Raw genomic sequence first — 18,830 nt, 5'->3', positions numbered from 1 at the left:
CTCTGCGTCATAATGGGCTCCAGGAGGAGGAGGAGGGGACGCTGTCTCCCCCACTGTGCAGTGCGCTAAGTTTAAGTGCAAAAGCAGCAAGCAGCCACAGAGGCGGCGAGAGGAATATGGGGAGACGTGCGCCAGCCAGTGTCTCGGGGTGGAGAAAGTCCCCGAGAAAAATGCTTTTAAAAGTTTTTAAAAAGGCTCTGTCCTTTTTGGGCAAATAGGTTGTAAAAAATAGGTTGTAAAAAATGCTTTTAAAAGTAAAAAAAGGACCTGATGATCACAGCTGTGGTGCGCGATTGTCAGAGCCTTTTTTTTAACTTTTAAAAGCAGGAAGTAATGACACCCGTGTGGGTGGGAGGAGACTCGCATCGCCATCGCTACCAGTTCTCCAAACCACCTGCCACAATCGCTACCAGATCGCCCGATCTGGTCTGAACTGGGAGCATTTCACCCTGGTTTTAGCCTCCAATCCCTTAATCATCTTTGTTGCTCTTCTCTGCACTCTTTTTAGAATCTCAACTTCTTTATTTATGTTGTGGTGACCAAAACTGGATGTAGTATTCCAGTTTAGATAAATTCTATTTATTTAATCATATTTGGCCTTCTGGTTTTTCATTGTCTTTTCAGTTTTACGTGTAGTAAATTCATGGTTCAGGAAAAAATGATCAAGAAAAAGCAAAACGAACAAAAACATAAAAAACTTGTCGATGCAAAAAAAAAAAATCTGGGCTCCCTATTAGCATCTGCATTGCCATTCCACTATTTGTGTGAAGAATGGATATCTGCATTAACCAAATCCAGAATTGTATTTTTCCAAATAGTTTTAATTTTGCACAATTTTTGTTTCTCCACAGCTCTGCAGGAGCCATGCACTTATCATTTTACCCTCTGGGAAGGACTGTAAATGTTGAGAAAAACAGTTGCAATAATTTTCCCCTAGTCCAATGTGCAGCTTGTTCTTGTCACTGCACATCAGCAGGAAAGAGATGCAGACTGCTAATGTAGAGACGGATGGGTTGCATCCAATCATGTCATTCTGCAGGTGAAACTCCATCTGCCAGCCAGAGAAATTCTTTCTCCCCGCTTCCATGCTCTTCAAATCTGTTTCAGTTGGCTGAAAATAGCAATAGCAATAGCACTTAGAACTATATACCACTTCACAGTGCTTTACAGCCGTCTCTAAGCAGTTTACAGAGTCGGCATATTACCCTCAACAATATGAGTCCTCGTTTTACCAACCTCGGTTGGTAAGATTTGAACTGCCAAATTGCAGGCAGCCGGCAGGCAGCACAAGTAGCCTGCAATACTGCGATCTCACCACTGCACCACCACAGCTCTAAAAATCTTCTGAAGGAGATTGCAGAGTCACAGGACTAGGAGAAGTTGACAAATCTTGTCAGGTAATAATGGAGGTGGCTTTCTGCATTCCTGTATTGTAGGATGTATCCCAATTACTCTGTTGCCCCATCATCAGAAAAGATAGCAATTTTTCAAACTTTGTCACCAAGGCCAGAGGTTTAGCCTTCTGACTCATGCTGGAGCCCATCTTCAGGGAACTCTAGCACCGTGTGTGCTTTCTGCTGTTCTATGCACAGTATTTATATTGTTCCTGGTTGGGTGTGGCTTTTTGTTGGTTGACTTGGGTATTGATGGCCAGCAATTAAGTCATTGGCTGTTGTTTCCTTGTACTGCCAAGCCCTCATTTCTTAAGTACTTGATAAGCTGATGGTAAATCAGCACTCCTGTAGACTGAAGAGGGGCCCGTTTTCCCAGCCTGGCTGTTTTTGTGCCTGCTCGCCCAACAATTTTAGTAGCTGCAAAATTGAATGTATGTCCTTGTTCATTGCAGTGTGAGGCTATCAATGAGTTTGGGTCTCCTTGTCTGACCACTCCCTTGCGTTCTTGCAATCTGGTGGTTAGCTTCCTCCCCATCTTTTCTACATAGTCATAGGGGCAATCCATGCAGGGGATCCAGTAGATTACATTGGAAGTATTTCTCACCTCCAAGCAATCTACAATGCATAATTTGTCCTCTATTAATCCTAACTGAAGTCACTTTAGAGTATATTTTTCTGCCTTGCCTCTGTAATGCACTTTTCCCTGTTATGTTGTCCAAAGTGCTCCTACCCATCATTTTGTTATACACAAACTCCAGAAGTTCATTGGCTACTTCACAGAGAAAGACACACTCCTTCAACTGAGTCAAGTCTATCAAACACTCTAATAACTAAAAACCTGCTTTTGCTGTCAAGCTGATAGTATGGCTGAGCCCATTTTTGTGGTTAGTTTACAGCGGTATGTTCTCAGCTGCTATTTCATACTATTTCTGTTTTAGATGCAGCTGTTTTATTGTTTTCACTCTATTTTAATTGTTGACCGCCCACAGTCATGTATATGAGATGGGAGGCCATAGAAATAAATGCCTTAAATAAATAAATACATAAATACATTCATAAGGCCTTTTATAGCTAGTTATTAAGCATAAAGAGTTTCATTCTCACATCCCAACCATACCTAATTACCTATTTGGGAACCGGGGCTGAATCCTTCTATCTCAAGTGATTGGAGACACAAACACACACACGCACACACACACACACACACACACACACACACTACATGACTGTGGGGATGCTACAGTTGTGAGAGGATCAGTTGTAACTTTTTTCAGGGCCACTGTAGCTGTGAATAGTAACTAAACAAATGACTACCTCAGGGCAATATTGTAATATTTTGACCCATCTTCCAATGAGCCCAATGACACCAGTATTATAGGTAAAGGTAAAGGTTCACCTCACACATATGTGCTATTTGTTCCCGACTCTAGGGGGCGGTGCTCATCTCCATTTCAAAGCCGAAGAGCCAGCGCTATCTGAAGACGTCTCCGTGGTCATGTGGCCGACATGACTAAACACCAAAGGCGCATGGAACACTGTTACCTTCCCACCAAAGGTGGTCCCTATTTTTCTACTTGCATTTTTTATGTGCTTTCGAACTGTTAGGTTGGCAGAAGCTGGGACAAGTAACAGGAGCCCACCCCATTACGTGGCACTAGGGATTTGAACCACTGAACTGCCGACCTTTCGATTGACAGTCTTAGCCACTGAGCCATTGCGTCCCTCACCAGTATTATAAGGCTAGTAAAATCAGCTGTGGCATAGCTAAAACTGCCTTCAAAAATAAGTGCATTGTCTCATAAGGTTTGCTTTTTCATTCTTTCTTCTATAAATTCCATTATTTCTCCAATGTTTGTATCATTTACAGGATCATCTTATGCATGAAGCCTTTGTTTCTTCTGGGAAATATCAGTAAGCTGTAGATTTCACATTGAGATATTCATATCAATGTGGCCACACAACACACATTTTGCAAATATGGCAAACATGCAAATATTTCAGTTTCAAGGTTTATTCTTATTTTGCTTTTAACAAACATTTTAGTATGAAGGCATTGTTTGTTAGAGTTTTTAGTTAGGCATGGCACAGACAAAAGGGGAAAAAAAAGAAAAACAGATTCATCAGCAAATCCAGCATTTAAATGGCAGATTAACAAAAGAGCCTTGTATTAACCCTATGTAGAAGTCTGTATTATTTCTTAGAAGATATTTTGCAAGCAAGGTACTACAATTATTTGCATTGAAGTAAAAACGTATTTTTGATCAAGAAAATTACATTTTTTTCTGACTTTCTTTATATCACAAATGTCACAAAAAACCTTATTTCCCAAGAAAATATATCCAACGTATTTGGCTAACTTTGTCATTTTAAAAGCAAAGCAGACATGCGCTGCATATAAAGACAATGTGTTTTGTTCAAATCAAGTGTGTAAACTGAACAATGTTAATTCATAAAAGAGAGGGAGGGGGAAGCCTCGTTTGGGAGAAGAAATACAATTAGTTGCATTGAACAATATATTGCCTAATAGTATCAGTTGCCTGCTCTGTATGTTTTCATGAAAAAGAGGCAAGTCTGGTACCAGAAGAATTGCTAAAGCAGAACATCGATGTAGAAGGAGGTAATTAAACACAGGTTTCTCAAAATAATACAAAGTCCCCTCTTTGGAGACAGACCTTTGATCTTAATGCTCAAAGTATTGTGAAAGTGGCTGTGGAGGACAGAGTGGTGGTGCTGGAGAGCTTGTACTCTTTCATTGTCCGTAAATTTATGTTGTTAATATAAAAATCCACACCATTCAGAATGTACTGTCCAGGCATCCCTAAATGGTAACAAAACTGATTCTAATTGCTATTAAAACGTGTCTGGGTAGGACTAGCCAAAAGAAAATAAGTTAATAGTATTATTGTCTATCTGGTTGGTTGTATGAAAGCAACCTTCTCCAAGCCTAGATTTCTAAGTGAGAAAAATAATAATTTATTCAGTCGAGTTGGAAATCAGACAGTTGAAATGTCATCGGATTTTTTCACCTTCCTAGTCCAAGAGTCCCCTCTCTACTTCATTCTTGGTGATAGCGTAGGGAGGCAAAGCATTTAGATCAGAGAGAAGCATCACTGGTAATAAGAACCGAAATGAAGATGTTGGCAACAGTCAGAAAAGATGACTATGATCGAATATGGGAAAATGTCTACTGATCAGAATATTTTGCTCACACATTTTTTTCCGAGATCATTCAGATTTAGCCAAAGTTTCAGTTGCTTTCTGTGCTTATTTTTCTAACTCTCTTCTTGCTTACATTAATACCTTCTTTTTTTGCTCCTTTCTAAAACTTAAACACCACAATGCTTTAAGGAGATTGGGGAGCGAAAAGGCAAATTATGATGATGCTTTATCAAGCCACATAACAATCTTTAGGAATAAGTAGTATCTTTCAGCTGGTGTCATTTCCAAGAACAGACAAAAGAATATTAATACATTCTTTGCAAGATTTGTTTTTTGGTGGTGGTGGTGGTGGAAACCTATAGGATTGGTGCATATTCCTTGTAGACCTCAAAATTTTAGGGTTGGGAGAAATAATCTGTCTGAAATGATGGAGATTTACTGCCCCCCAGTGCAGATAATACTTAGTAAAAAGAGCCAGTGATCAACTCAGTAGGAAGAAACTACCTATCTCAGTACAGCCCACTTAGAAAGTGAGATCAATTCAAGAACTTGCTGTGCATCCTTTGTCTTTATGGGCAAATAGCCAAAGGCATATTTGCTTAAGAATATCCATTATCTGAGAAAAGCAGGCCCTGCACTTGCAAGAAAAAAGAAAAGGAAGAAAAAAACAACACCCTACTGTCTAATGGATGATAGCGGCAGAAGAAGGATGGTTGAACCCCCAACCTCCTGTTTTAAGGGTTCCTCTAGTATCTAATGCTCAACTCAGAATCCATCAACTTGTTCCTATGTGACACAAGCTGCAAGAAAACAATAGTTTAATTAATGCACATATGGTTTACCTAACTACACACAGGCCCTATGAGAACATCATGAACTCAGTCTGAAACCTGTCTGTGGTATTTACGCATTTCAATGCAAGTAAGCCCCCTCAACCCAGGAAGGCATAGTTAGCAGGAATAATCCTGCCACTTTCCTGTTTGTAGTGTTTAATCTTGGGTCCATGCTTTGCTATCACACCCCAAAAGCAAGGTGTTTTGGGCACAGATGTGAACCAGTGAAGAAAGTCATTTTCAGAAGCCGAAATATATTTATTGGGATTACGGGACCCATTAGGTCTCTGTAACTGTTTACTTTTTGGAACACAATTCTAAAGGCAAATTTTTGTTCCAATGTTTATTTTAGAAATCTGTATAGATTGTACCAGATTGGAGTGGGAGGCTCATAGAGATATAAACATTACAAGGCGGCCAAAATTTTCCATTTTTTTCTTCCGCCACCAACAGAGGTTCCCCCCATTTATGCTAGCAGCAATTTGGGGCCTCTTTCTTTTCCCAGAAGCAAATATGTAACCATGCAACATTTTATGACCATGTCTCATAAAATTCCAAAAGTGGGATAGAAAAGTCTTCTTCACTTCAAAGTGCTCGGTGATGCTGAAAGCATGTCTGAAGTATGAAAGGATCAAAACAAGCTAGAAAAGACCTCTTGGCCACCTTGTAAAGTTTATACAAGCCCAATAGTTCTGTCTCGCCTTGCAATTTTTTCTTTTTCTTTTGGAGAAACGGATGAAGGATTTCTTTCCCAAATTTGCATGCAGAGGAATCCCAGGCTACAATTCTTTTTAAACTCCACCATCATGTATCACATATTGTAGTGAATTATTTATTTTTTTTAAAAAAAATCTCTTTCCATGCATGACCCCAATTGGGCAAGGAGAGCCATGCAATGAAGGTTGCCTCACTTGTTTTGATTTTGTTGCTTTTTGTTGAATTGCAATAATTCACGTTGAATGGCTAACTAAGTCTTTGAATCACAGTAAACTGAAACAGAAATGACAGCTCAGTGGCAAGGAGAGCTAGAGGGAAATAGGAACGGTCAAGCAGGAATGGAGAAGAAAAGAGGCACATGTGCTCCATGGATAAATGGGGGACTAAATATACATTCTTAATAAGCATATCAAAAATATCAGATGGTATTGATATAAGTGTAACCAAACATTTTATATATTTCATTGAAATATAAATTCATATTAATCTGGATGATACTGTGCTTATGTGGTAACTAAAAGGAATCTTCCAGGTCACCAATGTAATGAATGGTTGAAAAAGAGAAGAGAAATCAATAGTTAAAAGTATCATATTTTTAGAACGCGGTGGGTTTTGAATACATAAATATTGCTTATAAGGCAACAAAGCTATGTATCTATTTGAAACCAATTTTCATTTTTCAAAAATCTTTCTACAAATTAGATATCACGAACCAATTTATAGTTGGGTATTCTAGTGTAAGCATAAACAATGGTTACTATTTATCTGAGATTTGTGTTAGAGATATTTACAAGTAAGCCGAGGCTGGTAAATTTCAGCATCCTTTCATGTGCATACACCTTTGTTATATTTGGAATTATTTTTAAAAGTTTGGAAGAGGGTACATATGCATAATTAGGCAAAACCAGCATCTCATAATACAGAAAAACCTTCCTGTAATTGTTTTTAACAGCAGTTGGAAACTAGTTTACAGAATATCAAGCCTTGGTCCCATGCTGAGTGTTCTTTCAATCTTGCAAGTAGGGTATCAGTTTAATTTACAATGTAGTTGAAAAATGAATGCAAAATTTTGTTTTTCAGTTGAGCCCAGCATTTGCTAGCAAAACAGATGACATATGGTACAACATTCATCACCAATATCTGTTAATTGCATTTTATGTATTTAAAAAGTGTGCATATGCAGTTGAAAATGTAACAAGAGTAGGCATGAAATTGTTAAAGCCACAAGCCATATTATACTGTGTGCGAGATGCAGAGTATCTGCAACCCCTCTTACCCAGAGAGCACTGGAATTAATAGGTACTTTAGACATGTCCAAATACTCCAGAGATGTTCACTTATTAGTAAGCAATGCAATATTGAGCTGTGGAGAAATACCACTAGGATAGATAAAAGGTTTCGTGCCATGAGTAGATTTGCAAGGAATTGGCTAATTGTGGAGATTGTTTGTCCTATAAAAAAAAAATCTAACCCATTAGACATACTCCACATCTTGGGATGCTTACAAGCAGGAAAAAGAAATCCATGTCCTGATTTTGGGGATCAAAGAAAGTTATTCTCCTGAATATGGATGATCCTTTCTTCGGTACTGTGACTCTTATTCATTGAGAGATGTATTTTTCCATAACACACATTTGCATTCTGTCTGTGGACAATTTAGTTATTCTCCTGGGTCTGAGTTAAAACAGTCTGGGGGCTAATTCAAATGTCATTAGCTCTGATCTGGAAATGGCTGAATAGCACTTTGTGTAAGGGCAACTCTGTGCAGGAGTTGTAATCTATATTTAGTTTGATTATGGACAATCTCCTTTTAGAAGTGCCTTTCAGCCTCTACTTTACATAGAGAATCTCTGAATGGGGTATCAGCCATGTGACTGGAATTGTTTTTGTTAGTCCCCGAATGGAGAGGTTGTAATTTTGACATTAGTAACCCTCAAATCTTTATTCACGGTAACATGTCTATTCACCCTTAATTCTTGTAGTTATACTGGCTTTAGGAAAAGTCTACCAAGCTGAAATGTTTATGTGCATAAACATTTGTATAAATCCCTGTATAAACTAGTTTCCAAGTTGACTTTACCAACAGATCAAAGGATACTAGTACCACCAGCATCTTTACTTGATGGGAGTAATGACAGATGTAAGTGCTTTGTGAACACTCCAAAGAAACCCTCAGACTCTTGAAGGACAATGCTTAAAACATCCTTTGCCTATTTTGCCTTGAAGAGGAATTGCAACTGAGAGACAGTATTTAGAAGCTAACAATATATACTCAGAAAAATGGGGCCTTAGGATTTCAAAAGGAGAGGCAGAACAGATAGGAATGAGGCAAAGAAATCTAAACCAAGACTCTACAACCAATAGTAAAGAAGCTTCATGTCATCTACCAAACCAACTGAACAGGAGAAGAGAAAACAAATATAAAGAATCAGTCAAATCCCTTAATTGCCTTGCCCTCCCCTCCCCCTCCCTATTTTGCACTCCATGGTGTGCTGCTGTCTGTTAGTCAGAATGTCATCAAATAATGCACTAGTGACTGCAGATCTTCGGTCACTTCCTGCTTTCTTCTATCATCTTGGTCTTCTGTAGAGAGAGAGAGAGAAAAAAAAGGAGCTGATGGTGTAAACATTATCCATAACATTTTTCACTGGAGAGGGAATAACCATGGCATCCCGATTGTATTCTCCTTGTTTCTGCGTTTTCTGTAGGAGATGACCATGCTGAGCCTGAGGGAGGGGTGAAATGCATCAAATATCATGAGTCCTTGCATGCCTGCAAGAGATCTAAGTCCAGCCCACCTTGAATGCCTTCTTAATTCCCACTCATTTTCCTTGACTGTTAGTAGCTCAGATTTTTGTAGAGAGCTTAAGCTTACAATAAATCTTTATAATTTGAACTGTCTAAGTCTCCTGATTTCTCCAGCACCTGACATTTTCTGAGATGTCCCTTTTTAGGCAACATGTGCAGAAAATGCTGTGGGTTATTATTATTTTTAACTTCGGTGGATTCTGTGCATCCTGCTTCAACAACATTCCTTAAATTGGAGAATTTTAAGACTTGGGAAATTGAGCATGTCATAGTTCTCCAATTTTAATGTGGACATGTCTGAATGTACATAATAAAAATATCCATGAAAAACAAAACCCGAAGACAAATCTTTGAAGAAGTATCAGTGGAAAGCATGCTCCCCAGTGTCAAGTGAACTGCCTATCAAAGCAAAGGTAGGGAAGCATTTCAGATTTGGATCTACATTTATTTCTACAAGGAATCAGGAGGAGACATTAACAAGTGTTATGTCTGTAAGATAATATGTTACATGCTTATATTCCTTAAAGGCAATATAAGTTTGTTTATTGTAAAAGATACGTAAATGATTAATAACTATGGCCAATTATCAATTGAATATGAATTTATTCTTCAGAATGTAACTACTTAACTAATGAGCTTGGAATCATGTGGGATTTCCTACTTCATCTTTCAATCATTTGCTTTCATAAAGATTGTCCTCAGGGGTGGTATTGACTTACCTTCGCTACCGGTTCGCAAATGTGAGTGTGAGTGTGTGTGTGCTCTCGCTTCGCTTGCGTGTGACACCTCTGCGCATGCGCAGGACCTTCTGCGCATGCGCAGAGTGTTAAAAACAGGACGTGATGACGTCCGGCGGGTGGGCGGAGCCTCCATAGCTGCCGCTACCGGTTGGCCCAAACCGGATAGAACCAGCTGAATACCATTACTGATTGCCCTATTTGCATAACAAAAAAACATGTTCTACACCTGGAATGTATGCTACTCTCCTCAGTTTTTCCATGAAGAAAGGGAGCCAGATCAAATAGCTCATATTAAAATGAAAGAAAAAGAAAGAAAGAAAGAAAGAGAGAGGGAGGGAGGGAGGGAGGGAGGGAGGGAGGGAGGGAGGGAAGGAGGAAGGAAGGAAGGAAGGAAGGAAGGAAGGAAGGAAGGAAGGAAGGAAGGAAAGTGAGCTTTCCTACCTTTCTGATGAATGCCAGCTAAGTAGATGGAACAGTGGGACATCAGTTCAAAACAGTGAGTAATTAATTGCAATCAGGATTGCAATTAATTCATAAATATAGATATTTATGGATGTAAATGTTCATCTTACAATAAGACAAGAATGGCACGGTGGCAAAACTCAGATAGCTAATTCAGCATTTTTTTTTTAAAAAAAAATCTTATTTGATATCTAAAATTTATCCTACCAGGATTATCGTGCAATATTGAACTGCATTCTGAGGAATATTGTGGCAGAAGCCCCCATTTTTCTGCACATAATCACAGAGGAATCAACATTTAATTCGTACATCTAAAGTAATAGCAGCTTTTATTAATCTAAGAAAAAAAATGGTTGTGTACTGTGTCCTACAACTGATGTAGCAATGTTTATGTCAGAAAGCCTTTTAGTGCCTTTGCCCAGAGTAGCAGGTATGATATATTCTTTTGATACATCTGAAAGTTTCTAGCAGTCAAAAGTTTAAATGTTTAATGTTGGGAGGGAGATAAGGAGGGAGAAATCTGCTAAACATCACATAATAATATATAAATGTTAATTAGAGGAGGGTTTTTAAATGGCTGATCCAATTAGTGTCTGCTTAAAGTTCCCTGAATGCAGAGAAAAGCTTTTTGATCAAGACGATAACATCAGACTATGTGAAAGGTTTGGAATGAAAGGGATTCTTTGTTCTGACACTTTCCCATCTTTTTGGGCTCTCCTCCTCCTCCTCCCAATCAGATCTGCTGTCATACCTGAAAGCAAGAAGAAGTCCTTCATCTCCCTCTCTTCCCCACCTCCCCTTTCTTTCCCATGTCATTATCTTTTTTTATATAACCGGTAAGCAATTATACTGCTTCATATCCTGCTATCTACATTTCTTCTCCCACTGCATTGGCTGAATCTCAGTAATTATCGATATTACCTCTGTATTTCCCCACAGTCTTGTTTTATGTAAATTTACCAAGAGTCCCATTCAGTTGCTTCCGCTGTGCCAGCAGAAGATGCCTACCAGGGGGACGAGGGCATGGATGTATTTGTTCTTGGTTTACAGTTGTAGAGCAAAGTTCCACATGATAGTCAGTGCAGAGAAACATAAGGATAAAACTCTGCTATTACAACTCTAAAAAAATGAATAGCTAAGAACCTTCCTAACATAAGAGTGATCCTTGGAATCCTGCACACCAGAACAACTATCCCGTTTCCCCCAAAATAAGACATCCCCTGATAATAAGCCCAATTGGGCTTTTGAGCGCATGGCAATAAGGCCAAGCGCTTATTTCAAGATTCAAAAAAATATAAGACAGGGTCTTATTTTCGGGGAAACACGATAGTCACAAGGATAGTTTTTTCCCGAATGCCATCACTCTGCTTAACAACTAATTCCCACAACACTGTCAAATAATCTACTAAAACTGTATTACTATTATTCTTCTCTTCCTTACTATCTATCTCTTTCCACTTATTATTATAACCATGTTGCTTGTATCTTTCAATTATATTGTTTTTATTTGTTTCCTAGTATGATTTGATAGCTTATTAGTAACCTTGACTATCACTAAGTGTTGTATCTTTTTATTCTTGATGAATGTATTTTATTCTCCTTATGTACACTGAGAGCACATACACCAAAGACAAATTCCTTGTGTGTCCAATCACACTTGGCCAATAAAGAATTCTATTCTAAACCCAGAATTTTTCGCAGGCATTATGGCTGAGCAACCCTGGGCAAGTTCCATCTAACCGCAGCTCCCCTGTGAGCAAAAGATGCTTATTCTGGGACACTTTAAGTTCTCTCCTTCTGCAGTCCTGTATAGCCCTTCAATCTGCACCAAAACATCACTAGATAGATTGATACTTAGCAGTAGCATACATGGACAATTTTTAAAGACATTTTGAGGAAAGGCTGCATCCAAACATTGCTTCCCCCCTCCACACCCCCATTTGGTTTGTGTAGGCATTTGACCATCGTTGAATATGACCCACCATATTGTAGTTTGTTATCTACCATCTCCCTTTCTCTCTCATCTCTCATTTATCATCACACGTACATACACATTCTTAAATTAACTTTCCTTTAAAAAGAATCTACACATGGTTGATAACATAACATAAAATATGGATGCTACCATAATCATAACCAGACATTCTATTAAGTCTTAAGACTGCAGGTTTCTATAAAGGCACCTGAAAATAAATCAATAATTGAGTGAAGCTTCCACTCCTATAGATAAGGATTGGTATGTAAGGCAATTTTCTCTTGCTATTTGGCAGTAAGAAATCAGTTTTCATTATAATCTCTGTCAGTTTTGAGTACGGTGATATTTCAAACCCTAAATATATCCTCCCCTCATAATATATACTTGAGATAGCGAGGGACAGGAGCAGAGTAAAGAAGAAATGTACTCGTTCATCTTTAGCAAACCCCAGATGAAAGCTTTCATCTTCAGTAACTCAGAGTTTCAGGGCTTCCTTCTCAAAGCGCCTTGCAACAACCCAACTGTGTTAGCTAGGACAACGACCAACAAGTCTGTTATTACTGGTGGCACTACTTTATTTCATATAAAACCTCACAGCTCCCCAATCTGGGAATTTGGGGAAGCTGCCTTAAGTCTTCCAGTTGTAGAATATGGTACATGTGTTACTTCACCCCAAACCACCAAAGAAGAAAGATAGTGTTTCCATTCAGATAAAAACAATTTATAGAAACCAATTATATTTTTCTCACCAGTGGAGGTAATAAACTTTGAAACTATGTCTAAAATGTCAAGCACATGGCAGCTTAATTTTTAGTAATGCTGGAGGAAGGAAGGATGGAAGAAGAGAGAGAGAGAAAGAAAGAGAGAGCATGAATTAAAAAGTGACACAGAAAAGAAGAATTTCAAATGCAGCATTTTAATTTGGTGTGTCCTTTTTTTTTTCCTTGACAACTTTTTAAATGGAGGCTGTTGCAGCTCATATTTCTCTCTCCCATCTGGAGCATTGCAGTATATTGTCAATATGCTGGCAAGGACAAAGAAGTACACACAGTAATAAGACATTTTAAAATCTCTGTGACAGAACTGCCACTGTTACAAAGCTTCTATATTTGGTTTGGAGAGACATGAAATCCCATTATAGGTGTAAATAGCTCATCTTGGTGGTATATGATACCGGCATCAAGTAATCAGCACTGGAAAAGAAATGAAATGTATTTGTGATTCTGTTTGATCTATCTTGGGCATGGATTTCAGAATTGGATTTTATAATTAGGATGTGACAGGGAATTGGGTTTTTTCAGGTCTTGGTTTCTGTCTACCAAGTAATCAAGCTGCTTATGTCTATGACCATATCGGTGTGTTCTCTTTCATTTCTCATGTAATCAAACTCTGCAATTGCTTATAAGTTCAGTTTCTATGGAGCAGAATAGTTCAGTAGTTAGAAGTGGCATTCGGCAATGTTCAGCCAAGGGCATGAAATTCTCAGAACATTCATCGATCGCTTCTGGAATATAAATTTCAAAGAGCCAGGCCTAATTCCAGTCAGTAGAAATGGCTGATTTGGCCTTTTCTTTTTAGCAGTTTAGTTTATGAAGAAATAGATACTGCTCCATTAAAAAAAGGTACTTCAAACAAAACTGTTTGTAATTCTCATTCATTTCCCCATGTATAGTTCCATAGAAGAATCAGTGATCACTAGTCATCTCCTGCCCCACCACCTGATATAGACCACATCAGATATTATATCTGATATTATAAGGATCAGATACAGAAAATTTGTGCACAGGAAGAGGATGTTCTCTGTTGGCTATTGACAGAATTGGTAAGTCTAAATCTTCTGCAGTTTGGCTCACTCTATTCCTCCTTCTTCATTAACCCCTTGGCAACTGGGTCTGGTTGAAGAAGGAAGCAAGAGGCTGGAAGACTCCATGTTCTCATCTGCAAACAATCCTTGGCCTCACCAAGTAACTGTTGTTCGAAGAAAAGGACAATGTGCTTGAGGGTGAGGATGGTTTCTTTGACAGCATAATGGACTGTAAAGTTCTTAAAGGTGGCCACAAAATCAGAACGCTGAGAGCAGTAATATTTATAGCGAAAGTAGGCTTTGATTATAGAGTGTGTAGACATGTTGATCTGACATGTTTTTGCCCTGAGGGTCATGTGAAGGGTTAGGGAGGGTTAATCTTTTCTAAATGTGGAATCTTGTGTAGGTGTGGAATTTTCATGGGGGGGTCTGGTGTTGAAGATCTGGGGAGGGGAGTATTGTGAGTTAGGAGGTTTCCATATCATGATATATGGGCTCTTGCTTCCTGATTGATTTGTCGGTATCAGCTGGCTGTGCATTGTCAATTTTAATTTAAAAAGTGTTTAAGATATTTTTATAACCTTGCACATAGGTCAGCGGAGACTTCTGTCTATGGAATGTGAGGAAAAGGGGAGGGAGTATTTCTAGTGTGTGTTTTGGCTAGCAAGAGTGTCATAGAGGTTTGGGGTTTTTTTTACCTTCCAACACGGTTTTGGGGAATTCAAGTCAGATTCATATTCTTAGGCATATTTTGTTTTACATAAAGACTCCATTAGTTTTCCTAGCTATCAAATCTATAAAAGTATTACATGTGGAAAAGCTGTAATAAAATGGCCTGGGGTCTCCAGCTTCAGCAGGACTAGAAGACCTCTGAGGACTCTTCCAACTCTGTTATTCTGTATTCTATAAAAACTATAGCATATAATGGAAAGGAAAGATGAATGAACTTACCCTGAGATTAATTTTCTGTCTGTGATTGTGTAGGCTCTTCTAGGTTTTCAACTTGACTATTCATTTCAACTGAAAACAAAACAGTACGGTTATTTTTCTGCATTCTTTTTCAGGCCAGCATTCTTTCTGAAATTCTTTCTGAATTATTTCATCAGCAGCATTAGAAGATTTCCAAATCACACTAAAGAAAAATTAATTTGACTGGCTCATTTTAAAAGAAACATTGAAATCATTACTATGAATTTGAGAGTCTTTGAACCTGATTTGAAATAAAACATTTGATTTAATCACTGAAATAGTTTAGTGCCATTTTAACATTAGCATTGTATGTAGTATGTACCATTGTTTTATTATATGACCTTATAAGATTGTAAACACCTGACAGTTCCTCATCTTGGATCACAGCAGGATTATCTGAGAGCCAGTGGTGGGTTTCAAATTTTTTTACTACCAGTTCTGTGGGTGTGGCTTGGTAGGCGTGGCATGACGGGCATGGGGAAGGTTACTGCAAAATCTCCATTTCCTCCCAATCAGCTGGGATTTGGGAGGCAGAGAATAGATGGGGGCGGGGCCAGTCAGAATTTTACTACCAGTTCTCTGAACTACTCAAAATTTCTGCTACCAGTTCTCCAGAACTGGTCAGAACCTGCTGAAACCCACCTCTGCTGAGAGCCAACCAGTGGTGCTATTTAGCCGGTTCTATCTGATTTGGGAGAACCGGTAGCAGCGGCTGTGGGAGACTCCGCCCACCCTCCTGGACGTCATCACATCCTGTTTTTGATGCTCTGCGCATGCATGGAGGTGGGCACATGTGCGCGCACTCACATTTGTGAACTGGTAGCAAAGGTGAATACCACCCCTGGAGCCAACATACGTTGTTGGTCACACTCAGCCAGATGTCTAGACTGGATTTGGTATTTTTATCAACCTATCAAGGTCCTGGGATAGGCACAGATATTATTGTTTGATTGTGCTGAAAGTATCTTCTCATAATGGAGCTTTTCCAAGTAGGGATGCCTTTTGAAAGTGGCTGACGGTGAGTTTGTCAGTGCCAATGGAGTTCAAGTTGTGCTCCAGTTGTTTTGGGATTATACCCAAGGCATCTATCACTATTGCTGCTACCTCTGATTTCTTTTGTACAATCTTTGTGCTTCTTTTTTTCAAATCTTTGTATTTTGTGATTTCCTCCAGTTCTTTCTCTTGTAGTCTAATTATTATCTACTCACAACAATAAAAAATCACAATTAGTAGTTCTTTAACTGGTGTTGATCTTCATCCACTTTGCATTCTTCCCAAGAACCTAGGATGTTGTAATGTATCGGTAAAGTATATGTGTACATAAAAGCAATGTGGCCTTTTGCAATTGAGAGATGGACATTTTTGTTCATCCACAAAGTTTCTATTGCTGTTCAAGATTTTTTGGCATGGCATCCAGTGTGCCAATAACCATTGAGAGCATCAAGGCTAGTTTATGACATAATCTTTTGATTTTCACATCTTGATACTTCGTGATTATTATTATCTGTTCACAAGAATGTGAAATCACAGCTGCCAGTTTTTTAGCTGGTGCTGGCCTTCATATGCAGAGTGAGTTCTTTATTATTCTGGTTCATTGCACGGTCAGCCAGATGTTTAGATTAGATTTGGCATTTTTATCTATTTATTGAGTCCTTCCCAAAGGCCTGAGATAGGGAGATGATGTTGTTTGATGATGTTAAAGGTATCATTTCAGGATGTAATTTATTTTTGTTTTTAATAATAATATATTATTATTATTTCGCATTTTGCTGATACATATTCATTATATGTATAGGCAGCAAAATAATTCACGTATAATTTGATATATATGTATATGTGTGTGTGTGTGTGTGTGTGTAGTTAATATTTCGGGTTTCTTCCCGTGTAATTGTGGATATATCCCTAAAAGGGTAGAAGCGACATTTCGACAGAATCTCATCTGCCATCATCAGGCTTATATGAGGAGTCTTTTGCAGTAACTGCTGGTGCTGATAGTCTGGGATGGCTCCACCTTTTCATTCTGATTGGTTGGGAGTCCCAGTATGTGTTTATTGGCTTGGCTTCGGGTGTATGGTCGGTTTTTCTCCACTAAGTGGCAGGGCTTCATCTTTGTGGCTGGTTTGAATATGATTTGGTTGGGATTTGTTTTTTGATTAATGTTTGATCTATGTTTTATATTTGGTGTTAAGATTCGTCTATCTATGAGAGCAGGTTTCCAAATAGTAGGCAGACGAGAAGTGTCATCCCATTTATTCATGCAATATGGTCTTTTTTCTATTTCAATTGCTTCTCTGATTATTCTGCCATTGAGATGTTCTATTTTTGCAACTGTTTTTGTGTTATTAAAATTAATATTGTGTCCTGTTGTATTTATGTGTTGAACTAATGATGATGTGTGTTCTTGCTTTTGTATTGAGTTTTTGTGTTCCTCGATGCGCACACTCATTCTTCTGTTGGTCTGTCCAATGTATGTTGATGGGCAGGAAGCACACGGGATTTCGTATATGCCTTGGTTTTCTAATTCTATTTTGTCCTTAGGGTTTCTCAGAATGGACGATATCTTTCTATCTGTGCAAAATATGGTTTTGATGTTGTGTCTATGTAGTACTTTGCTAATTTTATCTGTTGTTCCCCATATATAGGGCAAGATGGCTTTCCCATTGTTTTGTTCCTCTTGTTGTTTTTTCTTCTGTCTAGGTGTTGCATGTTGGATCATATTGATGACTTTATTTCTACAGAACCCATTTGATGTCAGTACATTAGTTAGTGTATATAATTCTGTTTGTAAATGTGCTTCATCAGCCAGACGTTTAGTTCTTGTGGTTAATGTTTTGGCAACAGAGTTTATTTGTGCTGGATGGTGGTGTGATTTGGCGTTGAGATAGCGGTTCGTATGTGTCTTCTTTTGATAGATGGTATGTCCTAAGGTGCCATCAGATTTTTTATAAATTAATACATCGAGGAAAGGTAACTGGTTTTCTGATTCTATCTCCATGGTGAACTTTATTTTGGGATGGAGGCTGTTCAAATATACTAAGAAGTTTTCCAGTTTATCTCTTCCATGTGGCCAGATCACAAAAGTGTCATCAAAGTATCTGAGCCATAATTTTGGTTTGTTAACAGTTTTTTCTAAAGCATTGGATTCGAATACCTGTCAAAGAAGCCCTGTCATCAATTAAAAACAAATATCAACTACCAAAACATATCACAGATTTAACAGAACATTGTTTATCCAACACATATTTCATACACAGAGGACAGAGATATAAACAAGTAGAAGGTGCACCAATGGGATCACCATTATCACCAGTCATCGCTAATCTTTTCATGGAAGAATTTGAATCCAATGCTTTAGAAAAAACTGTTAACAAACCAAAATTATGGCTCAGATATGTTGATGACACTTTTGTGATCTGGCCACATGGAAGAGATAAACTGGAAAACTTCTTAGTATATTTGAACAGCCTCCATCCCAAAATAAAGTTCACCATGGAGATAGAATCAGAAAACCAGTTACCTTTCCTCGATGTATTAATTTATAAAAAATCTGATGGCATCAAAACCATATTTTGCACAGATAGAAAGATATCGTCCATTCTGAGAAACCCTAAGGACAAAATAGAATTAGAAAACCAAGGCATATACGAAATCCCGTGTGCTTCCTGCCCATCAACCTACATTGGACAGACCAATAGAAGAATGAGTGTGCGCATCGAGGAACACAAAAACTCAATATAAAAGCAAGAACACACATCATCATTAGTTCAACACATAAATACAACAGGACACAATATTAATTTTAATAACACAAAAACAGTTGCAAAAATAGAACATCTCAATGGCAGAATAATCAGAGAAGCAATTGAAATAGAAAAAAGACCATATTGCATGAATAAACGGGATGACACTTCACGTCTGCCTACTATTTGGAAACCTGCTCTCATAAATAGACGAATCTTAACACCAAAT

The 18,830-nt window shown here is 38.3% G+C and overlaps 1 protein-coding gene across 1 annotated transcript in view; it reads right to left on the bottom strand.

Moving 5' to 3' along the window:
* Positions 1-8,586: 8,586 nt before the first annotated feature.
* MACROD2 (mono-ADP ribosylhydrolase 2) overlaps positions 8,587-18,830 on the bottom strand; it is a 1,150,264-nt gene continuing 1,140,020 nt past the window's right edge. Inside the window, exons 17-18 of the mRNA XM_070956490.1 lie at positions 14,844-14,912; positions 8,587-8,686 (exon numbers count right to left, since the gene is read on the bottom strand). Of these exons, the coding sequence (XP_070812591.1) occupies positions 14,851-14,912 (62 nt within the window). The 3' untranslated portion in view covers positions 8,587-8,686; positions 14,844-14,850. The remainder of the gene's footprint in view (positions 8,687-14,843; positions 14,913-18,830) is intronic.

The sequence above is a fragment of the Pituophis catenifer genome, unplaced genomic scaffold (genome assembly GCF_029215685.1).
Source record: "Pituophis catenifer annectens isolate HBS135680 unplaced genomic scaffold, rPitCat1.0.hap2 SCAF_1, whole genome shotgun sequence".
NCBI lineage: Eukaryota > Metazoa > Chordata > Lepidosauria > Squamata > Colubridae > Pituophis > Pituophis catenifer.
The sequence above is the reverse complement of the archived record's forward strand: the minus strand, read 5'-3'. Positions and strand labels throughout refer to the sequence as shown.